General features: G+C 38.4%; 1 protein-coding gene across 3 annotated transcripts; it reads right to left on the bottom strand.

Moving 5' to 3' along the window:
• Positions 1-3,075: 3,075 nt before the first annotated feature.
• Positions 3,076-21,798, bottom strand: EXTL2 (exostosin like glycosyltransferase 2). Of its 3 annotated transcripts, XM_024989638.2 has the most exons (7): positions 21,017-21,798; positions 20,636-20,804; positions 19,837-19,981; positions 18,324-18,402; positions 8,666-9,093; positions 7,950-8,020; positions 3,076-5,203 (listed from the first exon to the last, which is right to left on the bottom strand). In XM_024989638.2, exons 4-7 carry the CDS (start codon positions 18,326-18,328, stop codon positions 4,715-4,717), a joined length of 993 nt encoding a protein of 330 aa, XP_024845406.1. In that variant the 5' UTR covers positions 18,329-18,402; positions 19,837-19,981; positions 20,636-20,804; positions 21,017-21,798; the 3' UTR covers positions 3,076-4,714.
• Positions 21,799-21,835: the final 37 nt, after the last annotated feature.

The following is a 21,835-nucleotide window of genomic DNA, read 5'->3' as shown; positions in this document are numbered from 1 at the left end:
CTGTTGAGCTGCTCTTTATCTGTAATGATTTTTAAAAAATTCTTTCATTTTCTTGATACTTTAAAGTTCTTCCTACACACTGTGCTCTTTGAAACAAAAAGCCATTGGTGAGATTTTAGGGCAGGTATTTTCAGCCTCATTCAGCAGATGAGGAAATTTAGTGGGTCCAGGACTCAGTGCACTCAGTTTCCAATGAATTAAATGTTCTTTGTGTTTCATCCACAATAGGTATATTTTTTAAATATTGCAGAGTGAAGTCAGAAAGAGAAAAACACGTATCTTATATAAATGCATATATGTGGAATCTATAAAAATGATAGAGATGAACTTATTTGCAAAGCAGAAACAGAGACATGGGCAAAGAGAACTAATGTGTGGCCACCAAGAGGAAAGAAGGTGGGTGGGATGAATTGGGAGATTGGGATTGACGTATATACACTACTGTGTATAAAGTGGATGGCTAATGAGAACCTAGTGTAAAGCACAGGGAACTCTATTTGATACTCTGGAGACCTAAATGGAAAGGAAACCCCTCAAAAGAGGGGATATATGTATATGTATAGCTGATTGACTTTGTTGTACAATAGAAATTAATACAACACTGTTATGCAACTATACTCCAATAAAAAATTTTAAAAAAAGAAGGTATAGGCTTGAAATGTGCAGAGGTGTAGGCTTATTATTTTTACTCCCAGAGAGAAAGCACGAAAGAATAATAAAAGTAAGAAACAAAAAAAAAATTGGGTTTTATATTGACAGAACCTTCATGAAAGAAGAGGTGGAAGGGGAGAAAGTTGGGGGAACCCTAGCAGAAAAACAAAAACTGGCTTAAGAAATAGCATGGGAAAGAGGATGATCAGATCTCACCATCATGTCCTCCTGGGGACCAATGGGATTTGGCACCTCTCTCTTCCTCGTCCATGACAGCATTGTCCTCTACTCCATCCCCACTCCTTGCCACTCCTGCCTCCTACCCTGCCCTCTGCCACCACACGTGTGCATGCAGGTGTGTGTGTGTAGGCCTGTGTGCATGTGAACATGTACACACACACACAGCACACACACACACACATGCATACACATACTCCCTTATCCACTCCTGACTTTGTGGTCAAAGCCCTAGGTCTTTTTAAGAGGAACCAGTGTATTTTTTGTTGTTGTTGCTGCTTCCAAGTTTTTGATTCCTGGGACCAGCAAAGAGCCAACAATTCATTGCCTATACTCTATCCTGGGAGCAAAGAACTTTTGGAAGCACTTCAGAAGATTCCCAAAGTTTATACTGTCCTGGAATATTTCATCTGACAGTTGATTGCCTGTTTTTCAGCCTTCTCAACATCGAGTTCTTAACATAGCCCAAGTCTTTCCAAATTCTGCAACATTTGAGTATTTTGTGGATGGAAAATGAAATTAAGAATATTTTAAATAATATGCAATGTTGGAAAGTCTGATGAGAAACGGGTGCTTTCAGATGCAGAAATACTGTAGCTATGGGAATGCTTCTGGGGGCATAAATATGTATTAAAAACCCTAAAATACAACTACTAAATGGATCCAGGCATTGGACTTTTTAGACTTGATTTTGAAGAAATCATTATAGGTATGCTCAAAAGTATTTGTTCAAGGCAAGGATGCTTGCCCAAATGTTAGAATAATAAGATATTATCTAACAGAATAGCAATATGATTGATTATATAAACTATGGTTTATCCATCCAATTAAATACCAAACAAATCATGCTATTAAAACGTATGCCTAGAAAAGTCAGAAGGAATAGACACAAAAATGTTTAGTGATTGTTAACGTCGTAGGCTTTTAATTTCTTCTTTATACCATTCTGAATATCCCAAAATTGCTGGAATGAGTATGTACTGTCTTACTAAGACGAGAGGCATTTGAGATAAAGAAAATGAGATGAAAACTGTCATGGTTATGTAGAACACTGTTATGTAGAAATACTGTTATGTAGAAACAATTTCCCAAATATCTCACCTGGTGGATTCAGGGCTTTTCTGATAACAGAATTAACTGCCCTTATTGTCAATGATGGGCTTCCCTGGTGGCTCAGTGGTCAATAATCCACCTGCAATGCAGGAGATGCGGGTTCAGTCTCTGGGTTGGGAAGATTCCCTGCAGGAGAAAATAGCAACCTGCTGTGGTATTTCTGCCGGTATAATCCCACAGAGAAGCCTGGCAGGCTACAGTCCATGAGGTCCCAAAGGTCAGACATGACTAAGTGTACACTCATTGTCCATACACATCTCAACAGCTTTCCTTTATTGACCATTTTAAAGTGGGCAAGTCTCTGTGCTTATATTTATACATGCTATCTCCTTTATTCCTTAAAACAAACCCCTATGTAGATATTATTCTCACCTTTGCCGATGAGGAAACTGAAGCTCCAAGAGGTTAAGTAAGTGTAAGATACAGGAAGGATTTGTGCCCAAGTACTCTACTGGAACACTTAACCTCTAAACTATGTTGCTTTTCCTATGTAGTTTTAAGCCTGAGCATCATCTTTGCTCCAGATCATCTGGAGTAAGAATAAGAGGCATGAAGGGAAAATTATACATGTGTGCTAAGTGGCTTCAGTCATGTCTGACTCTTTGTGATCCTATAGACTGTAGCCTGTCAGGCTCCTCTGTCCATGGGATTCTCCAGGCAAGAATACTGGAGTGGGTTGCCGTGCCCTCCTCCGGGGGATCTTCCTGACACAGGAATAGAATCTGTGTCTCTTACGTCTCCTGCGTCGGCAGGCAGGTTCTTTACCATTAGTGCCACCTGTGTAGAAGTTTAGTCCCAAACAATGCAAGAGTCTTTGTAATACAGATTGAACTTCACTTTGTTTTCATATTTGCTCTACAACGTCTGAAAAATATATGAGCAAATTAAGTGATGCTGAAGAATAGATGTTTAAGAATAGAAGATGAAAAAATCTGAGAATATTTTCCCACTGGAAAATTTTCTCATGGGGAATGTAGCAGATATCCCTACCTTACTCTAAGCAATATGAGAATATTTGAAAATTTGTGTGAATCCGGACAAGAAAAGCATGAGTCTGCTTAATTAACAAAAACATCTGGATGGTAAAAGTTTATTTTATTTATCTGTCAATCTCAAGAGGCAAAAAAAAAAAAAAAATCACTACCAAGGTTTGACAAAGCAGATAATTAACACTACAGATTTTTAGTGAGGCTTCAAGTTCTACTGGTTTTCTCAGATGGCATTAAGACACATACACATGCCCATGTGAAGGAACAATATACACTGAGCTAACTGCACAAGAGATCTCATTGTTGGAACATTAACCATGATTATTTTCATAGCTGTGCCATTTTGAGATCATTATGGAATATGGGAGAAGGAGGGGGAATAGGAAGAGGAGAATGTGGTGGAAAGAGGCTTAATTAAGTATTCCTTTAGTGAATTAAGGACCAAACACAGACAGTGTGAACAGACACTAATTCATGTAACATTCATTCACACATTCATGAAAGTGGGCAACTTAACAATGAACTGATGCAGGCTCCCTGTGGAATTTCTCTGCTATGACTCAGGTCTTTTTTTTTTTTCTACATCTATGTAATTCAAATTTAATCATGATCTCTGAATCGTTTGGCAGCAGGGGCTCGGAGGGGGAATTCAGAATCCAAGAGACTGACTTTGTGTGTAACACACACCAACATTTTAGTATCCATGAGATAATTTATGCTTTTATAGCAATAAAGATCATCTGATAGTAAGGGTTTTAATTTCTGCCTGGTCTTACTGAATCACTCTGTCAGAAGAGTTATTTTACGCATGTTTCTTAAATAATACATCTTTTATATAAAATCTAAAAATTAATGTACAATCTAAAAGCCAGATTAAGTGCCAAAATGCAGGACCTGAATCTAGTAACACATTAACTCCTTGCTGCATAGAAGTTGCTTATAAAAAATACAGGCTGCACTTTTTTGTGATCCATGCAGTAAATGTTCACAAAAGTCAAGCAAACAACTAGACATCATTCAGCTACTAAAATTAACCCAACCAGTCACAACAGACTTAACCACAGAAAGTGCTGATGGTTGCATCAAAACCATGCTGGGACGAGCTAGTCCTAGAAAGGGCTGGTTGGAAGAACCAGAAAGGAAACCCTGATTGTCACAAAATCTCCACTTGTTTCTATATGGGATTGAGACTGTTATCTCCTCACATGGCTTTTCCCTACACCACAGTCTTTTGAGAAAGAGGCATTTCAGGCTTCACATGAAAATAATCATCCTTGAATGAAAAAGCTGAGAAATACTTCTCTGGAGATTTTGATCCTGGAAACGGCTTGCTAAAGGTCCTTAAGGCAAGTGCCAGGAGTCAAAAAACAAAATATTAGGGCATTATCATGACACTGTAAATCAACTATACTTGAATTTTAAAAAATTGTCGAACAGTCTGAGCATGTAAACAATAAAATTGTTGACCAAGGAATTATATCCATGAATGAAGACTTATCACAAGACCTATCCGGATAATATCAGCTTCTTGGGTTTTGAAGCACATGTAAACTGTACATCCTAGAAGCCCCATGCATTCTTCCCTTTTGTAGAGACTTCTGGAGTAGAAAAAAAGTCCGTGATGGTGCTTAAAAATAAATAAATAAAAAGACCAACCAGAGCACGAAGCAGCTACTCAAATAACAAGCAGTTCTGAGGTTTGTTTTTGTTTGCCTGTTTCACTCTCACATTTTACTTTTGTGATTGGCATATGGAAAACCAAACTGAGAAATCATAATGTTGGAGTATTTTAAGGGCATGCTGTCATAGATGTTAACAAGCTTATTTATACAATAAGACCTCTGCAGAAAGTGCTCAGCTCGATGCCACATTCCAGAATAGCCACCGGTAGTTTCTTTTTCTAAATTGGCTATGTTTACAGGTTTCACAAATACCCCTGAAGTCTTCCCAGTGTGCTTGGCGATGATAAAATTCATGGCAATGTCATCACAGTTCTGCGTCTCATCTAACAAAGCATGGACGGCTGCAGGCTGCCTCTCAAAGAGTTCCAGGTATTTGCTGTGGAAGAAGGAGGCTCCAATCAGGACCAGCGAGTAATGATCACCATTTCCAAACCCTGGTGTCTGCAGTTCAAAACCTCCATAGCTGTAGATACCAGAGGAAGTAGACACATGCTTTCTGGGAACAAATCCTACAATTTGATCAGGAAATTGCTGAAAAGATAAAAAAAATAGTAATAACTCAGTGTGGCATTTCTTTAGACCTAACATGGTGAAAAAGGCAATGATTTATTACAGAAAGAATTAAACTGATTTGTCAGTGTTATTTTACTCCTGGCTTCTACACCTCAATTTCCTTTAACTCCAGGCAACTTCATAAATCTATGTCCTGGTAAGTTTAAAGTTCAAATTCCATCATAACCCAAATCTCTTTAAAAAATTTCTGACCTCTCAAATAGTCTCCCAATACACACATTATCTGATATTAATAAATTCTAGTCACCAATGAGTCTGGTTTTTCAGAGTTTACTGTAAAAGAAGTTGACTATATGAACAATGCTTATTATAGGAGATTAAGAAGATACGTGATTATTTTGGAAAACTGTTTTAATCTCATAGGAGTAAATAAAATTATGGATGTACATGTATCATTTTACTGCTTTTCCATGTTGATTTCAATGTTTTTGAAAGTCACTGTTGGTTTTAAACAATGTTTTATTTTTATTCCTTTTCTTTTTCCTTAAAAAAATATACATACACACACGCAAATATATATATATATATATATACATACATATATACAGTTGACCCTTAAACAATGCAGGAGTTAAGGGTGCCAACTGACAGTATAATGGAAAATCCATGTATAACTTTACAGTCAGCCTTCAATATACATGGTTCTGCATCTACAGATTCAACCAACTACGCATCATGTAGTAATATGGTATGTATTTATTGCAAATATCTGAGTGTAAGTGGACCTGTATGCTTCAAGCTTGTGTTGCTCAAAGGTCAATATGTATATGTATATAGTCACTTCAGTTGTGTCTGACTCTTTGCAACCCCATGGACCACAGCCGGCTTGCTCTTTTGCCCATGGGATTTTCCCAGAAGAATACTGGAGTGGGTTGCTATTTCCTCCTCCAAGGGATCTTCCTGACCCAGGGACCAAATCGGTGTTTTCTGCATCTTCTATACTGCAGGTGGATTCTTTGCCGCTTCGCTACGGGGGAAGTCATAGATATATGTGCTCGTATATATATATATATATATATATATATATATATATATATATGTATGAAGAGATGTGTCAGTATCTATGAAGAAAGGATGGTATTAAAGCAATAATAGTAGGATGAGAATGACTAAAAATAAAACAAAAGTCAACAAAGAAAAGCAGTGAGTCATGGAAAAGAAATATGAACTGAAAAAGGTTCAGTTCAATCTCATAAATATCTTGAGTTTCATTCATTTACCAACAGATGCTAAACTAGGGACACACACACACAAATCAGTCTGGATTTAATCCCATGTCAAAGAATGCATAGTCTAGGGAGAGTGTGATACAGATAGGTGGACTAGGAATTAGCACATTGTTGAGGACGCTGTAAAGCAGCTGAGGGATTCTCAGGACAGCACTGAGGACGCAGGGAGGTACAGGGGAACGTCAGGGGTTGGGGGATAAACGCTGGGAGGCCTCAGAGACGAGGCACCACTTACATAACCTAGGAGGACGACAGAGATTTCACAGATGGCTAGAGCAGGAAAAGGAGAAGGACTGCAAACAGAGGTCATGGTTAAGTGCAAAGGCACAGACATGTGTCTGTTCTGATCCTGCTTGTCTCCATGCCCCAAATCTCTATACTCCATAGGGCACGAATGGGACCAAACTTTAGGAGTCAGATTATCTTGGGCAATGGATTGAAACTGTTCTTGACAGTTTTATGGATGAAACTTAAAATCATATTTATCCATCTTTAATCATGGTTTACTTGGATTGTTCTAACCTGACATTTTCAGAAAATTGAGTTTTTCACCTGAAATAGAAATCTCACAGCTGGAGTACTACATTAGAAATTTTTTCCTGGGAAGCTTTTATTTATAGGGCTGGAAAAATTGCTGATATGGAAAAAATGTGTTGATTAGTATGCTAGGCATGAAGCTGAAAACTGAAGTTTTGAATATTCTGGTATCTGTAGAGTACTGTGACCGCTTACCATTAATACCTAATGTTGTCACATCTCAAGTTGCTAATCAAGGAGAGTTACTACAGTGCAAATTAAACCATTTATTGGGTAGTACAGTGTTTAATTACTGGACACGCTTCAGAGTATTAGTATGTAATTCTGCTTTCAGGTACTTGTAGTGAAACTTGTAAAAAGCTGGCTACTATGAACAAATATTCAACAGAAAAAAGGTGTTTTTATAGAATACCAGGCAATTAATGCCTATTTATACCAGCTGGGATTTAAGGGGGGAAAAGTCTACCACCACAATGGTGCATGTAGAATTATTATTAATATTAATTTTTAAACAATGATCTCAGAATTAAATTTTGTGGATATAATTATTTCTTTCAAAGGAAGCTCTATGCAGCAGTAATACAGAAATATACTTCTCATTTGAGATACAGGTCTGTGGCCTTGTGGAAAGTGTCTCAGGATTTTAGTCTTTGCTCTGTCCTATACTAGATAATTTCCTCATTGTTCTTTGGAAGGCAATTCTAGCTCTTCTCCCCAGTATGCCAAATATAAATCAAGTATAGATAAAAGATACCGTAACTGTCAGTTAGCTTAACTGAGCTCAGGAAATCTGATTACTTTATGACAAAGTAATCTCCTTTTTAGATAAATACTGTCTACACTAGTCTGGGTAACCTCCACATTAAACCATGTTGCTCTGGTTAAACTCTAGATCAGACTTTATACTAATGATTTCATAAAGCATGTAGCAACATTACCTGCCACACAGAAAAAGCAAAAACAAGGTCCTGGGCGCTAATCAGCAAGTCATCATCTACCATTAACACCGCTGAAATGAAAGAAAAAAATTTAAATCAAACAGTTTGGAAGTGAAGACAGAAGTTGTAAGACATAGTGGTGTCTTTATAGATCATTCAGATGAAGTATTTTCTGAATGAAATCAGTAAATAAAAAATGTATTCTTAAAGATTTTTCTAGCAGAAGAAGTTTTTACTTGAACTATAATTGATTTTATAATTTCCAAAGGGGGAGATTATCAAGTAGTTATCATCCATTATCCTAGAAACTAATGAACCTATAAATAAATAAAACCAAGGTTCTTTTAAGCAAATTACAAGCTCATGTAACTGCTATGAGTGGGAGGAAAAGAAGGTGGCAAAACACATCAAGCATAAGTTAAATAGCATTTTACTAACTTATGTGCTGCAATAAGATGTAATCATAGCATGTCTTCTTTTACAATATTAATTAACCTCTTTATCACTGTTGCAAGATATATGTGATTTCTCCCCAGGAGACTGCTTCTTGACATCTGGGAAACTGCCTCTTAAGTTTTTCAAAATGCTTTCTCATGATTAAACTTCCCTATTTTCTCCAGACAATTAAGGTAAGCAGGAGGCCCTAAAGCCACACGGGAGTCCCCAGTTCTGGTTAACTGCAGCCCTGTCAGACTAAAAACCCAGCTGCAACTCACCTTTGGTTTCCAGTTCAGGAAAGACCTGGAGTCGATTTCTCATTCTGTTTGTGGTCTGTGCTTTGAAGTTCACGGGGACAGGGTGAGGCCCTAGGGAGTTCCACAACTCCTCTGGTCCCTTCTCCCCAACATTGTTCCATATCACAATCACTTTATGCAGATATGGAACTGCCTGATAATGATTTAAAAGTCTCAATAAGAGATCTGTTCTATTGTACGTCTGCATTATGAGAGTAAAGGAATCCTGGGTGGGCTTGCCCTGAGATTTTATTTCCCTACGCAAAGTGAGCATCTTGTCTTCTTTGATATTAGGGAGTAAAGTGGTTAAAGCCCCAGCTACCAGCAGTAACACAAGGATGACCACCAAAGAGAGACGAAGCACACGAATGCCCATCACTCTTCCTGGGAGCTTGAAGATGTGGCAACACCTGGAGTAGAAATGGAAGTAAAATGCAGAATCTTAGCATTCTCACTAGTTACCATGGTTTTGCCTCTGCTTTTTTAAGGAAAGGTCAAACACCTTTTAGTTATTCAAGTTCAGTTCCTCCTGCCTTTTTGATTTGGCCTAAGACAAAAAGCGCAGTGAATAAACCTTCCCTTCCCTGACTGCTTTGCAGTTGCAGACAAAAGAACATCTATACACAGGAAGAATCAAGCAGCACATTTTAAAATTTGCCCTTATTTTGCTACTAAAAATTTGGAAATGAGATTATTTTCAAATTGGATTATATTTCTCTTTTGTTGTTGTTGTTTAGTCACTCAGTCATATCTGACTCTTTTGTGATTCCATGGACTGTAGCCCACCAGGCTCCTCTGTCCATGGGATTTCCCAAGCAAGAATACTGGAGTGGAGTGGATTGCCATTTCCTTCTCAAGGGGATCTTCCCAACCCAGGGATCAAACCCACATCTACATTGGCAGGCAGATTCTTTACCACTGAGCCACCTGGGAAGCCCTATATTTCTCTTAGTAACTATTTAAATAATTAGTATATATTTCTCTTAGTAGTATACTAATTATTTAAATGGCTTTATTGAGATATCAACATTCAGAAAACGAAGATCATGGCATCTGGTCCCATCACTTCATGGGAAATAGATGGGGAAACAGTGGAAACAGTGTCAGACTTTATTTTTCTGGGCTCCAAAATCAGATGCAGATGATGACTGCAGCCATGAAATTAAAAGATGCTTACTCCTTGGAAGAAAAGTTATGACCAACCTGGATAGCATATTCAAAAGCAGAGACATTACTTTGCCAACAAAGGTCCATCTAGTCAAGGCTATGGTTTTTCCAGTGGTCATGTATGGATGTGAGAGTTAGATTGTGAAGAAAGCTGAGCACCGAAGAATTGATACTTTTGAACTGTGGTGTTGGAGAAGACTCTTGAGAGTCCCTTGGACTGCAAGGAGATACAACTGTCCATTCTGAAGGAGATCAGCCCTGGGATTTCTTTGGAAGGAATGATGCTAAAGCTGAAACTCCAGTACTTTGGCCACCTCATGTGAAGAGTTGACTCATTGGAAAAGACTCTGATGCTGGGAGGGATTGGGGGCAGGAGGAGAAGGCGACAACAGAGGATGAGATGGCTGGATGGCATCACTGACTCGATGGACATGAGTTTGAGTGAACTCCAGGAGATGGTGATGGACAGGAAGGCCTGGCGTGCTGCGATTCATGGGGTCACAAAGAGTCGGACACGACTGAGTGACTGACCTGTACTGACTGAGATATCATTGACACATAAAATTATATATATTTAAGGTGTACAACTTATTCTTATATATATATAGATACACACACACACACACATATATATATATAAACATTTCAGTATACTAAATTTAAACTTATCTTTTGGCAGCAAACTTGTTTCCAAATGAAATCATATGCAGAATCCTAATATATGAATCTGGTAACAGTGGTAGGAGCAGCAGCAGCAAACAATTATAATGGTTTATTACTTATTAGATCCTGTACTCTGTGCTTTGCATGCCATAGCATTTGCTTATTTTCTCAATAAATTAAATAATTACTGAGCACTATTTTAGGTTCTGTGTGTATAGCAATGAATAAGATAGATGATGTCTCTGCTGTTCATAGCAGAGGAAATAGTAAGGAGAGACAGATAAAGTAAATAAACTCAGAGCTAATTTAGGATAGTGGTAGTGAAGAGAATACATCAGAAGGACACCTTGTGGTTTCAGTTGGGCACTTGTAGCTGGGCCATCATCCTGGAGGCATTAGATTCCAAACAAAATCTCACTTCACTATTCAAATGATGTGCAACTACTCTTCTGTTTTTCATTAAGGAAACTTGGCAACAGTTCCCCTGATGTTGTTTCACGTTGTGAGGTGTGTGGTGTCACTGCAGAAATAGTTTTTCTCCATATAGATCAACAAGGACGTAGAGAGGTCATACAGACCACGCCTTTAACATCTTTTAAAGTTCACAAGAGTGGGTACTGGAGAATTCCAAAGATGGAAGGAGAACATACCCCATACTGTGCTAGTGCACTGAGCGCTGTGCAAGCAAAGGAAGAACTTACTCATAAGGACAAAGGAATGGTCAATGTCACTCAGCGACTCTCACTTTTCAAAAGTCTAGATTTGAAAAGCAATGTTCCCTTGTAGTAATCTTTTCAGAAAGCTTTCAAGGATAATCTCTCCTGGACTTTGTCTGCAGCCTGTTCTGTTAAGAAAAGCAATTTTGTGTTTCCCCTTTCATCTTGGCCTCACTCTAAGAAATGAATAAAATGGATTGTTTCTTAGGTAACCTCAGCTTTACTATGATTATTTTTCAAGGATGGGCAATTTAAGGTTTGAGAGTACAAATGTCTTCACTGTATATAACCTCTCCCTAAAACAACACATACTGTTAATGTGATGAACCAAACAGAAACCATTATAAATTAATAGCCTTGATTCAAAGACCTTGATAATCCTTCTAACACTGAATCAAAAGCAAGTCTCATAAAACGTATTTTCAGTTCTGCATAAAAATGGCTGGTTACAAGCACTCAGAGTTAAGATTCATCTGACAACTACATTAAAGTATACCCTGATTGAGATCTTAATGTTCATTTTCTACAGCAGAGTAGGAATAACATATTCTAGAATTTATATAGCAGTGTCCCTAGTCAATAAAGCAGATTCTGGTTAACTACCTGCCAGTTTAGTGGAGAAAGAGTAATGAAGATTCATCTCTATAGCCTACTATAAATAGACATTGTCAAGGAGAATTCATGAATGACTGTTTCGCTTTTACCAATAATATACTTTTAAGTGGGAGTTTTCCTCCATATCCATCATAGAAATTTCCTCTGTCAGATAGCTTCTAACCCCCTGTTTTCCTTGTATCAAAAATGTTTTGAGTGTTATGAATAATTTATATCTTTGGAAAGACAATGCAAATATTTCATGCAGTTATACAGACCAATAAAGTTATGTAACATGTGTAGTCTGTATAGAAAAGTAAGAACTATATAGATTGCAGTGCAAGCGGCATCTCTGTGCTTTGAGAACAGCTGAAGTCTGGGACTTTATTGTTGATGCACTGGAAACAGCCTTAGAACAGATTGGAGAGTGATGACTTCATATAGCTATTTGGATTTCAGTGTATAGCTTTCTTCTGTTCACTGTCTAGAGAAGACTGTACCATCTAATTCACAGCTTTGAGTTTTGAATGGGGAATATGAGAAAGAATACACCTGGATAACCTTCATCTTAGAAAGAATTAAGAACTAAAATGATTTAATTTCAAAGTATATCTGTAAACCTTGCTGGTCCAGTGGTTAAGAATCTGCCTACCAATGCAGGTGACATGGGTTCGATCCCTGGTCTGGGAAGATCTCACATGCCGGGGAGCAACTAAGCCCATTCACCACAACAACTGAGCCTGTGCTGTAGAGCCCAGGAGCCACAACTACCGAAACTCGAGTGCCCTAGAGCCCGCGCTCCACAACCAGAGAAGCAACGGCAATGAGAAGCCTGTGCACCACAACCAGAGAAGCCCCCACTCACTGCAACTAGACACAGCCCCTGCACAGCGGTGAAGACTCAGGGCAGCCAAAAATAATACAGAAATAAAATTTAAAGTGATATCTGTCGGTATCTTCTGAAACCCCACTTCATTCCAGAAAGGACCGAGATCCCTGATAGCACAGTCCGTGACCCTTTCCATTGTGTTGTGGTAAATTCTGCAAGGCTGCGTCATAAAGTAGTCTACGAGACTGTCACTAAGGTACCTGTATGATAATATAAATATTAATATTGGTATGTTGATTGTTTTTACAACTTTATTAACATTTATTTCGCATACCATAAGCTTCACCCATATAAAGTACACAATTCAGTAGCTTTTAGTATCTACACAGAATTATGCAACCAAATCTAATTTTGTAACATTTTTAACACTCTAAGAAGAAGAGTGTTAAACCTACTCATTAGCAGTCGCTCTTCACCTCCATTTCCCCTCATTCTCCACCCCAGCACCAAGCTAACACTGATCCACTTTCTATCTCCATAGTTTGCCTATTCTGGACATCTCCTAAAAAGAGATCATACAATATATGGCCTATGTGTCTGGCTTTTTTCACTTAGCATAAATGTTTTCAAGGTTCACCCATGTCATAGTATATAACCATACTTAATTCTTTTTTTATTCCCAAATAACCTTCTATTGTACAGATATACCACATTTTGTTTGTGTTAACAGTTGCTGGACATTTGGGTTGCTTCCACATTTTGCTATTATGAATATTGCTGTTACAAATAATCATGTACATGTTTTTTTGTGAACATATGTTTTCATTTCTTTTGGGCATGTACCTGGGAGTGGAATGACTGGGTCATTATATCAGAATTTTTAAATATTTGAAAAGTGAGGTATCTTTTAGAAAACCATTATTTGAAATTTTAAGAATTGTTCTTAAATGTGGACCTAAGACAGAGTAGGAAAGCAAATAATGCAATGAAGCAACAATTACAAATTCTCTAGTGTTTGTCTTTAAATGAATGAGGCAATCTGAATTTTCAAAGACCTGCTATTCAGTTATTTACTACATCTTCTACCAGAGTTCCTCAGGAAGAACACTACTGAATGACGAATTCTTTACTCCAGGCTAGTTCTTTGGGATTAAAAGCAACAATTATCTAGACAAAAGCTGAAAACAAATAGTCTGGGCTGCTGTCTATGGGGTCGTACAGAGTCGGACAGACTGAAGCGACTTAGTAGCAGAAGCAGCAGCAGCATGAACAAAGACTAGTTTAGCCAGAGCATGGCATGAATGAAGATTAGTTATGTCCTCTGACTCACAAGATAGAAAAGCAATGAGCAGCGTCACGTCATACACCGAGAAGCTGTCATTTTCATTCTAATGCCACAGATGGTAGAAGAATAGTAACTATTCTGCCATTTCACTATGAGATTTGTCTCATATTGTACAGATTGTTTTCTCCTCTGGCTCATCCTCCAAAATACGCACTTGCCAAAAAAACTGATGATTACGGCATATAGATGCTCAAAAAGGGGCCCTTCACTGCCACGAGATAAAAACATTCCAAGGTGGAACACAGAGGCTAATTTAGAATCTGGGGTTCCCTTCTGTGAACATGAAAGAAGAATCAGAAGACATCAGCGTACACCTGATGAGCAGCTTCTGGCCAGGTGACATACATCGTTCTAACTGAGACGAAGGCATATGTGGCACCCAATTCCAAAAGGACTTTCCTCTTACGGTACCTAGAGCCCGCAGGCTGGCCATGACTCCACATGTTGTACATGCTCTTTCTCCCTACCCACCAGACTCCTACACCCTGCCCTTCTACGGGAAAGACTCTTTCAAACATCCCCTCCCCTGTGCTTCTCTCACCACTCTCCATCCTCAGTGATCCTGGGGATGGGGAACACAGTGCTACCGGACTTTGTTTCCAGGTATTACAACTATTGGCTGAGCCTCCTTTTTGACTGGGACTGTATTGACGGCCCTTTCTGTCAGGCTCTGCAATCCAGAACAGTGCCTGGCCATTTTTTGAGCAAGGTTCACAATGCTCTGTGGTTGAAAAAAGCGAGGGAATCTATATTTAAACAGTCTTAAACTTCACAATGGGCTTCCCTGGTGGCTCGGTGGTAAAGAATCCACCTGCTAAAGCAGAAGATGTGGGTTCGGTCCCTGGGTTGGAAAGATCCCCTGGAGAAGGAAATGGCAACCCACTCCAGTGTTCCTGTCTGGGAAATCCCACGGACAGAGGAACCTGGTAGTCTGTAATCCATGGGGTCACAAAGAGTCAGACACAATGACTAAATAACAACAATAAACTTCACAATGAATCAAAAATGCCTGAAATTAAAAAAATAAACTCAAATTAAATGCAAATTAAGATCGAGTCAAGACTTAAGAAACCATTCCCTCTATAAAAGATCTGGGTTATCCCAGGTGCTAGAGAGTATTCTAAGAAGAGCTTTTACTTTTGTATTTCCCCCCATTCAGGGAATTCATTCTTTTCATTGTATTTTATAAATGCCATTCAGCTTTCTCATTTTCAATCAATGATATCCTCTCCTTCCTAAATGATTTTCCCTCAGTTTTCCTTCTAAGGAACCCATCTATTTTTTTTTTTTTACGGTTCTTCTTCTTTTTAAGAAACACCTTTCTTAATACATAAGCTATATTTTTTTAAAGTCTGTATTGAATTTGTTAAAATGTTGCTTCTGTTTTATGTTTTGGGTTTTTGGCCATGAGGCATGTGGGATCTTAGCTCCCTGACCAGGGATCAAACCTGCGTCCCCTGTATTGGAAGATGAAATTTTAATCACTGGACCAGCAGAGAAGTCCCTAACTCCCATCAGGGAGTCTTAACTCTGATTACTTTTTTCACGAGTCCAAATAATCAAAATAAGTTATTTTGTGTTAATGATTTTATTTATATAGGAATAAGAAAGGCAGGAATATGAATAGACTTAAAGTAATAAATAATAAAAGGATCCACACAGTATCACAGATTTACCTTGTGGTTTGCTGTGTTTACAACCAACTGTACAGTGATCTGAACGGATGATTTAGATGCCTACAATCTTGATCTACTGTGTCATGAACTGGCTCTTAGGGTTAAAGTGATTCATCTTTTTTTATCAACAGTATAACTGACTATAACATATATAGGATCACTGATAGCCAATCTAAGTTCTGTTATTTAGAAGGCTTAAGATTGACCTTTCCTGCCCTTTTGAGACTACAGTTCTGAAACAAAATTGCTAAAACATATTGGTAAATAGCTGCATTTACTACAATATCACATTTGAAAAACAGAAGTTGCGGCCACAGGTCATTTCTCACTGTAAGCTATAAGAAAGAATTTCTGTATTGATCACACTAAAAAGCAAGTCCTCCTCCTGGCAGCCAGGTTGAGTGAGCCATTCCCTTACAGGTATATCAGGTTCAAATGAACTCTAAAAAACATGTATGTGTGTGTGTGGGGGGGGGCACATGTGTGTTCATTTGCTAGGCAGTGTCTGATTCTTTGCAATCCCATGGACTGTACTGGGATTTCCAAGACAAGAATACTGGAGTGGGTTGCCATTTCCTCCTACAGGGGATCTTCCTGATCCCTGTAGCGATTGAAACTGGGTCTCCTACATTGCAGGAGGATTCTTTACCATTGAGCTACCTGGGAAGCCCATAAAACACAGATAGCAGAAACCAAGGACCTGTGTCTCCACTTTCCTCCCCAGTCTTGCCCTATTATCAGTAGCAAAGTCTGCTTGTCAAGTCCTGGCATTTTTGTCCCTTCCTAAGGCATCCTGTACAAATCATCAAATTGCTTCTCAATACTTCTTCAGGCAGCTACTCTCAATTAACTAGATTTGCTTTCTCATCATTGATTAAAGAGGAAATAACATATAAATATTATGTAGAAAGTCTTCTTAAAACACTGCCTCCGTCAATCCAGCCATTTGTTACTGAGGCAGAGGCCTTCTCTGCCCTCAAAGTGCACAGGTCTCAATTATGCTAGATGAAAGTTTCTTTCAGTCTTGCATCTTCCTCTTGGAATTGCTAACTAACTGTAGCTATTATGATGATAATTATGATGATGATGTTTGAAGATGATCAAACTTATGGACATATATCAGAGCAGGAGAAGGAATGGCCTTATTCCTATGAGGAACATCCACTACTTATAAGGATCCAAGGAGTCAATGCATCCTAAGAAGAAAGCCTAGAAATAGAAAAGCATTTTTAGCTCAGCACAGTGTCATGTAAAATTAGTTCAAGAAATGGGTCAAAAAGAAACCAAGTCTATCTGCAAATACATTATTTTTACCATTCCAGAATATTGAAGCTTTTCATTTGAACTTCTCTCTGTTTTAGTCACAGGAAAGTGGAGGGGAGGCAAGATTGCTGGGTGACAGATCCTTGGAATGTTCTAAAGAATCCTCTTACTTTTTACACAATACTGGTTTTTAGCAATAAACTCACATTCCAAAATCATTTCTCGAAGAGAAACAGATTTAATATGTATGAATTATAATTTGCAAATGGCTTTAGATATCAGACCTAAAATCAATGCAATCCGAATTCATGTGAGCTTCCTAACTTTATTAGATGAAGGTCAGGATATCCATGGTTAGTCCACAAACAAACATTCCTAGGTGCTTACCCAGCCCAGCACTGTCAGACCCTAGGGTTGATAATGAGTAAGACCTCCAATTCCTGCCCTCACAGAGCTTACCAGTAGTAACAAAAGTTGTCAGACCTCTTTCCTCTGTGTGTTACTTAACATCTCAACTCTTTAGAGACACGGGGATTAAAATGCATCCACCCCATTTTGTAGATAGGATAGCTGAGCCTGAGAATATTAAATGATGCTTCCTGAGCCACAGAAAGAGTAGAGGGTCTGAACAAACTCCCACCTCCCATGTGTCCCACCTTGTATTTTCAGTGTTTTCTGTGTCGTCTCTGTTTTCAGCTTTGTTCTAGTTTACAGGAATAAACTTTTTATTGACTTTATGTTATAGTCTGGAATACTATTTCAATGGATAAGATCTAAAACAGGTGATGCAGTATTTTCTAACAGATCCTGGCTCCAATAAAAACTCTTTATTTCCAAGGAAACAAAAGTATCTCTATAGGAAACATTTTTTTCTCAGATAAAAATACTGGTACTTCACCTGTGTTCATAGTAGCATTATTCACAAGAGCCAAAAGGTGGAAGCAACCCAAATGTCCATTGACAGATGAATGGATAAACAAATGTGGTATAGACATACAATGAAATATTATTCAGCCTTTAAAAATGAAGGGGATTCTGACACATGTTACAGGATGAACCTTGAGGACATCATGCTCAGTAAAATAAGCCAGTACAAAAGGACAAATACTATATGATTTCACTTACGTGAGGAATCTAGAATAGTCCAATTCAAAGAAACAGAAAAGTAGAAGGGTGGCTGCTGGGACCCGGGGAACAGAGAAATGGAGAGTTGTTTAATGGTTGTAGAGTTTCAGTTTTGTAGGATGAAAAAGTTCTTGAGATTGACTGCTCAACAAAGTCAATACACTGAACACTACTGAGCTACACACTTAAAAATGGTTAAGATGGCAGATTTGTGTATTTTACCACAAGTTTTAAAAAGTAAAAAGAAAATCCTGGTACTTACCTCATTATGGTAAAGTTCTAATTTTTGAAAAATTTTTCCTTATGGCTTCAGTAATTGATAGGAACAGGCTCTCTTGGCACTATTAAGGGAAATAAAAGAATTTCCTGTGATGTTTTTGTCAATCAGGAGGAATTAAAAAAAATGCTTTAATGCCATGGTCCATAGACTTTGAATTATTTTTAGAACTTAAAATTTTCTATACTGTGTTCTAAATATTATATGTAGGTGACTAGGTAGATGATATCTTCCTGAGGTTTGTGCTAACATTGCTATATTTTTGTTTTCATCTTTCCCTTAAGTATCCAGAAACAGTAAATCCATATCACCCTGATGATCTAATGTTTACTCATTTGAAACCAGAACATATATGCCATGCAGAAAGGCCTCCAGACGCAGCAACCTGCACTTGTATTCAATTTCTAGACTTTTAAGTGTCTGTAGTTTTATCTACCATCAAAACTCTTTTTTCACTTAAGGTTCATATGGCATTCAATTTGAAGTAGTAAAAGAAAAACACAGGGTTTAAAATAGAGTTGCAGGTAAAGGTCAGGATTAATTACATTACTGAGGAATGACAGATGGCATCCTTCCTAATCCTTACTATTGCCCAAAGGGAGCCAGAACTTTGACTGGAGATGACCTTCTGCCTCTTACTCCTCTGGGCCTTCATTTCTCACAGTCCTCAATTACATGTCTAAGAAGTTAGAGCTTTCCCTCCCATACAGTCCACACAGTTAACCTAATACAATTAATTAGTCAATGATCTAAACAATTATATAAAAGTTCAGAGCAGAAATTCATTCATTAGTTTAAAAATGTTCATGAATATATCTACCTATTTTATAAATTTTATAAACTCATAATATATGAAGGAATTCAGAGCTGATTAGACTTGCAAGATACTGCATCTATAGTGACCATGTGAACAGAGCTGAAGAATCATTTTTGACTTTTCAAACTCATATTCTTTCATGATACAGTTACTGAAGGGACAAAGGGGTGGCTTAGCCTGTATCTAGACTCATCAGGTGACACTTATTTCTCCTCTCTATACCAAAAGCACCCCTTATGTACATCTTAGCATCACATAGTTCTAAAATCCTAGACTGATCTGCCCTGTCCTCACATCTGCTTCCTCTTCCCAAAAAATTCCTCCAGGAACTTTAATTCTCTGCTTAGCTCAGAGTCTAGCACATAGTAGACGCATTAAATGATTGTTGAATGAATGAAAGAAAGTAACTATAACTTTGATATGACAACATATATTGTTGTCATATGTTAACATATTTGGGACAAACATCATTTCAAGATGACAAAACAAACCAGACGTCATTTTCCACTCATAGAACTCCTGATTTAGTGTCCAATTTATATTTCTAAATTGGAAATTTATATAAACCATTATATTTCTAAGAAAATATTTACAACTGAAGTTGGTAATTATGCCATCAAAGAATGTGAAGTAGCACTGCCATTTTTTGAAAGAAGTTCTTTGCAGGAATAGCTATCTTACGTTTTTGGGAGTAAGCAGTGTAGCAATTTAGGAGTTCCAGAACCAATGTAACTGAAATTAAATTTCAGTTTCTCCAACTTATTTCAAAACTATTTGAAAAACGGTGTTGCAGACTTCTCCATAAACCAACTGAACAATTTCTCATCTGTAGCAATATAGGCAAAATGAAGAATTTATTTTCAAAGGCAGAATACAAAAACACAGGTCAAATTGCAGCTGATCTGGATGAGTTAAGAGAATGCTGGAAATGAGTTGCTGAAATTTAGTTATTTGCATATATACATCTGAACCACCCTCCCCCACCAACCTCTGTCCCCAGTTACATCATATTGAAATAAAGCAGCTTTGGAGGAAAAACTCAACTGCAGTCGAAATATTTATAATATTTAAATATTAACCTAATTTGTACCCATTTAACCTTTCTCCAGCAGTGTAGTTGAGCAAAATTTAGTCTCTGGCTAACACAAAAGCTTCCTAAAAATATAAATAAATGCTACTAACTGAAAATATTTTTATGTTTTTCTGTTTAAATTAAAATAAAGAAATATAGGCCAAGAAAGGCAAAGACAAAATACTCAGTCCAGAACTTAATTTCTGGAATCTAGCTGTTTTTACACAGCAGTTTTAATTAACATGAACATTTTTTAAAAATTGTAGAATACATACATTATATTTTCAAAAATAAAAACACAGAATCACTACCCCACAAACTCATAAAGTTCCAAGAAAGAGAGCAAAACAGAAATATCTTCATTGTTAAAAAATTTTTTAACCAGAGAGCATTTTGCTATTTCCTTACCTCTCGTGAAGAAAAGACTGCAGTGAGACCTAGGCGATTTATTTGCTTGCAGCTTGGTTATCATAAAACGCAAGGGGCGTCTCGCTTACTCATTTTTTGCTTTTTCTCCAAACCCAGCAGTTTGCATTCACTCGGCGTCATTCGCTGGATTGATAACCTGGATGAAACGCTGCCCACAAAGAGAGAGCCTAAAGCTGGGGACAGTACCGGGTGGCCGCCCCTCCCTTTCAGTGATGCTCCACTTCCTGTTAGATTAAAAGGCTGTTCCCAAGAAGCTCGGTTTTGTAGTTTCTAGCTCACTTCCAAAAGCCAGTCTTTCCCCCATTGCTCCCTCAACGTAACAAGTTTTAATCATTCAGGTGATGGACCACCTGACCTTACCCAATTTCCCGGAAAGACACAGAAGAGGAGTTCCGGAGACCGTGGGGCCCAAGACTGGTCCGCAGGCTCGCCCCTCCACGCTCCGCAAGCCCTCGTGTCCCACCAGCGAGTGAATTTTCCTTGAGCTTCCCTGAAATGGGCAATGGGGTTCTCACGAGAATCAGAGCCGCGGCTCCGGCCTCTGGGATGACCTGGAAGTAAAAGGGACGTGTACGAACTCGAGTTTGGGGTTAACAGAGGATTGAGATGGTCGGGGAATCAGTCAATGCCTTAACCGAATCTCAATTTCAACACGATCTCGTAAGCACTCCTTTCAAAAAGAACTCTTTTTAAATACATTTAACATTCTTTCGGAAGGTATTTGCCTCCTGCGTGACAGTACAGAAATGTCAGGCGCTGTCTGGGGGCGCAGGGCTGGGTGGATTACTAGGATTTGGGTACTCATAGAGTTCACCCAGCAAAACCATCATCATTTGCGCTTCCTATCATTTGCGCTTCCTGCAGACTGGATTCTTAAGCACTGCTACCGAACAAACCGGGATTTGATGCTAATAGATAGGGCAATGGCTAAAGGGCAGGCGCAGGATGCCAGCACATCTGAGAACAGCAGTGATAGGTAGTCGGAGTGGACGTGAGCGGGCTCTCAACCTTCCGGCCAGCCCAATTCGTGGGTTGCCACCTCAGGATTTTCTTCCTGAGTACAGGTGGCGGGACTTGACTCCAAGTCGGCCCTTGAGACCACCTACAGGATGCCACCTCTCTTTGGCTTCTGTAAAACTCGCAACTCCGCCCTCGTCGTAAGCCCCGCCCCACCGCGCA

This window comes from Bos taurus, chromosome 3 (assembly GCF_002263795.3).
Source record: "Bos taurus isolate L1 Dominette 01449 registration number 42190680 breed Hereford chromosome 3, ARS-UCD2.0, whole genome shotgun sequence".
Lineage (NCBI taxonomy): Eukaryota > Metazoa > Chordata > Mammalia > Artiodactyla > Bovidae > Bos > Bos taurus.
Note: the sequence above shows the minus strand (reverse complement) of the source record. Positions and strands in the feature narration are given on the sequence as shown.

What these genes read in the sequence shown, in the direction of transcription:
- EXTL2 (XM_024989638.2), bottom strand. An exon ending in TCCTGAACTGGAAACCAAAG is followed by an intron (nt 8,021 to 8,665) that starts GTGAGTTGCAGC and finishes CTTTCATTTCAG; the next exon opens with CGGTGTTAATGGTAGATGAT. An exon ending in TTGCTTTTTCTGTGTGGCAG is followed by an intron (nt 5,204 to 7,949) that starts GTAATGTTGCTA and finishes TTATCTTTTCAG; the next exon opens with CAATTTCCTGATCAAATTGT.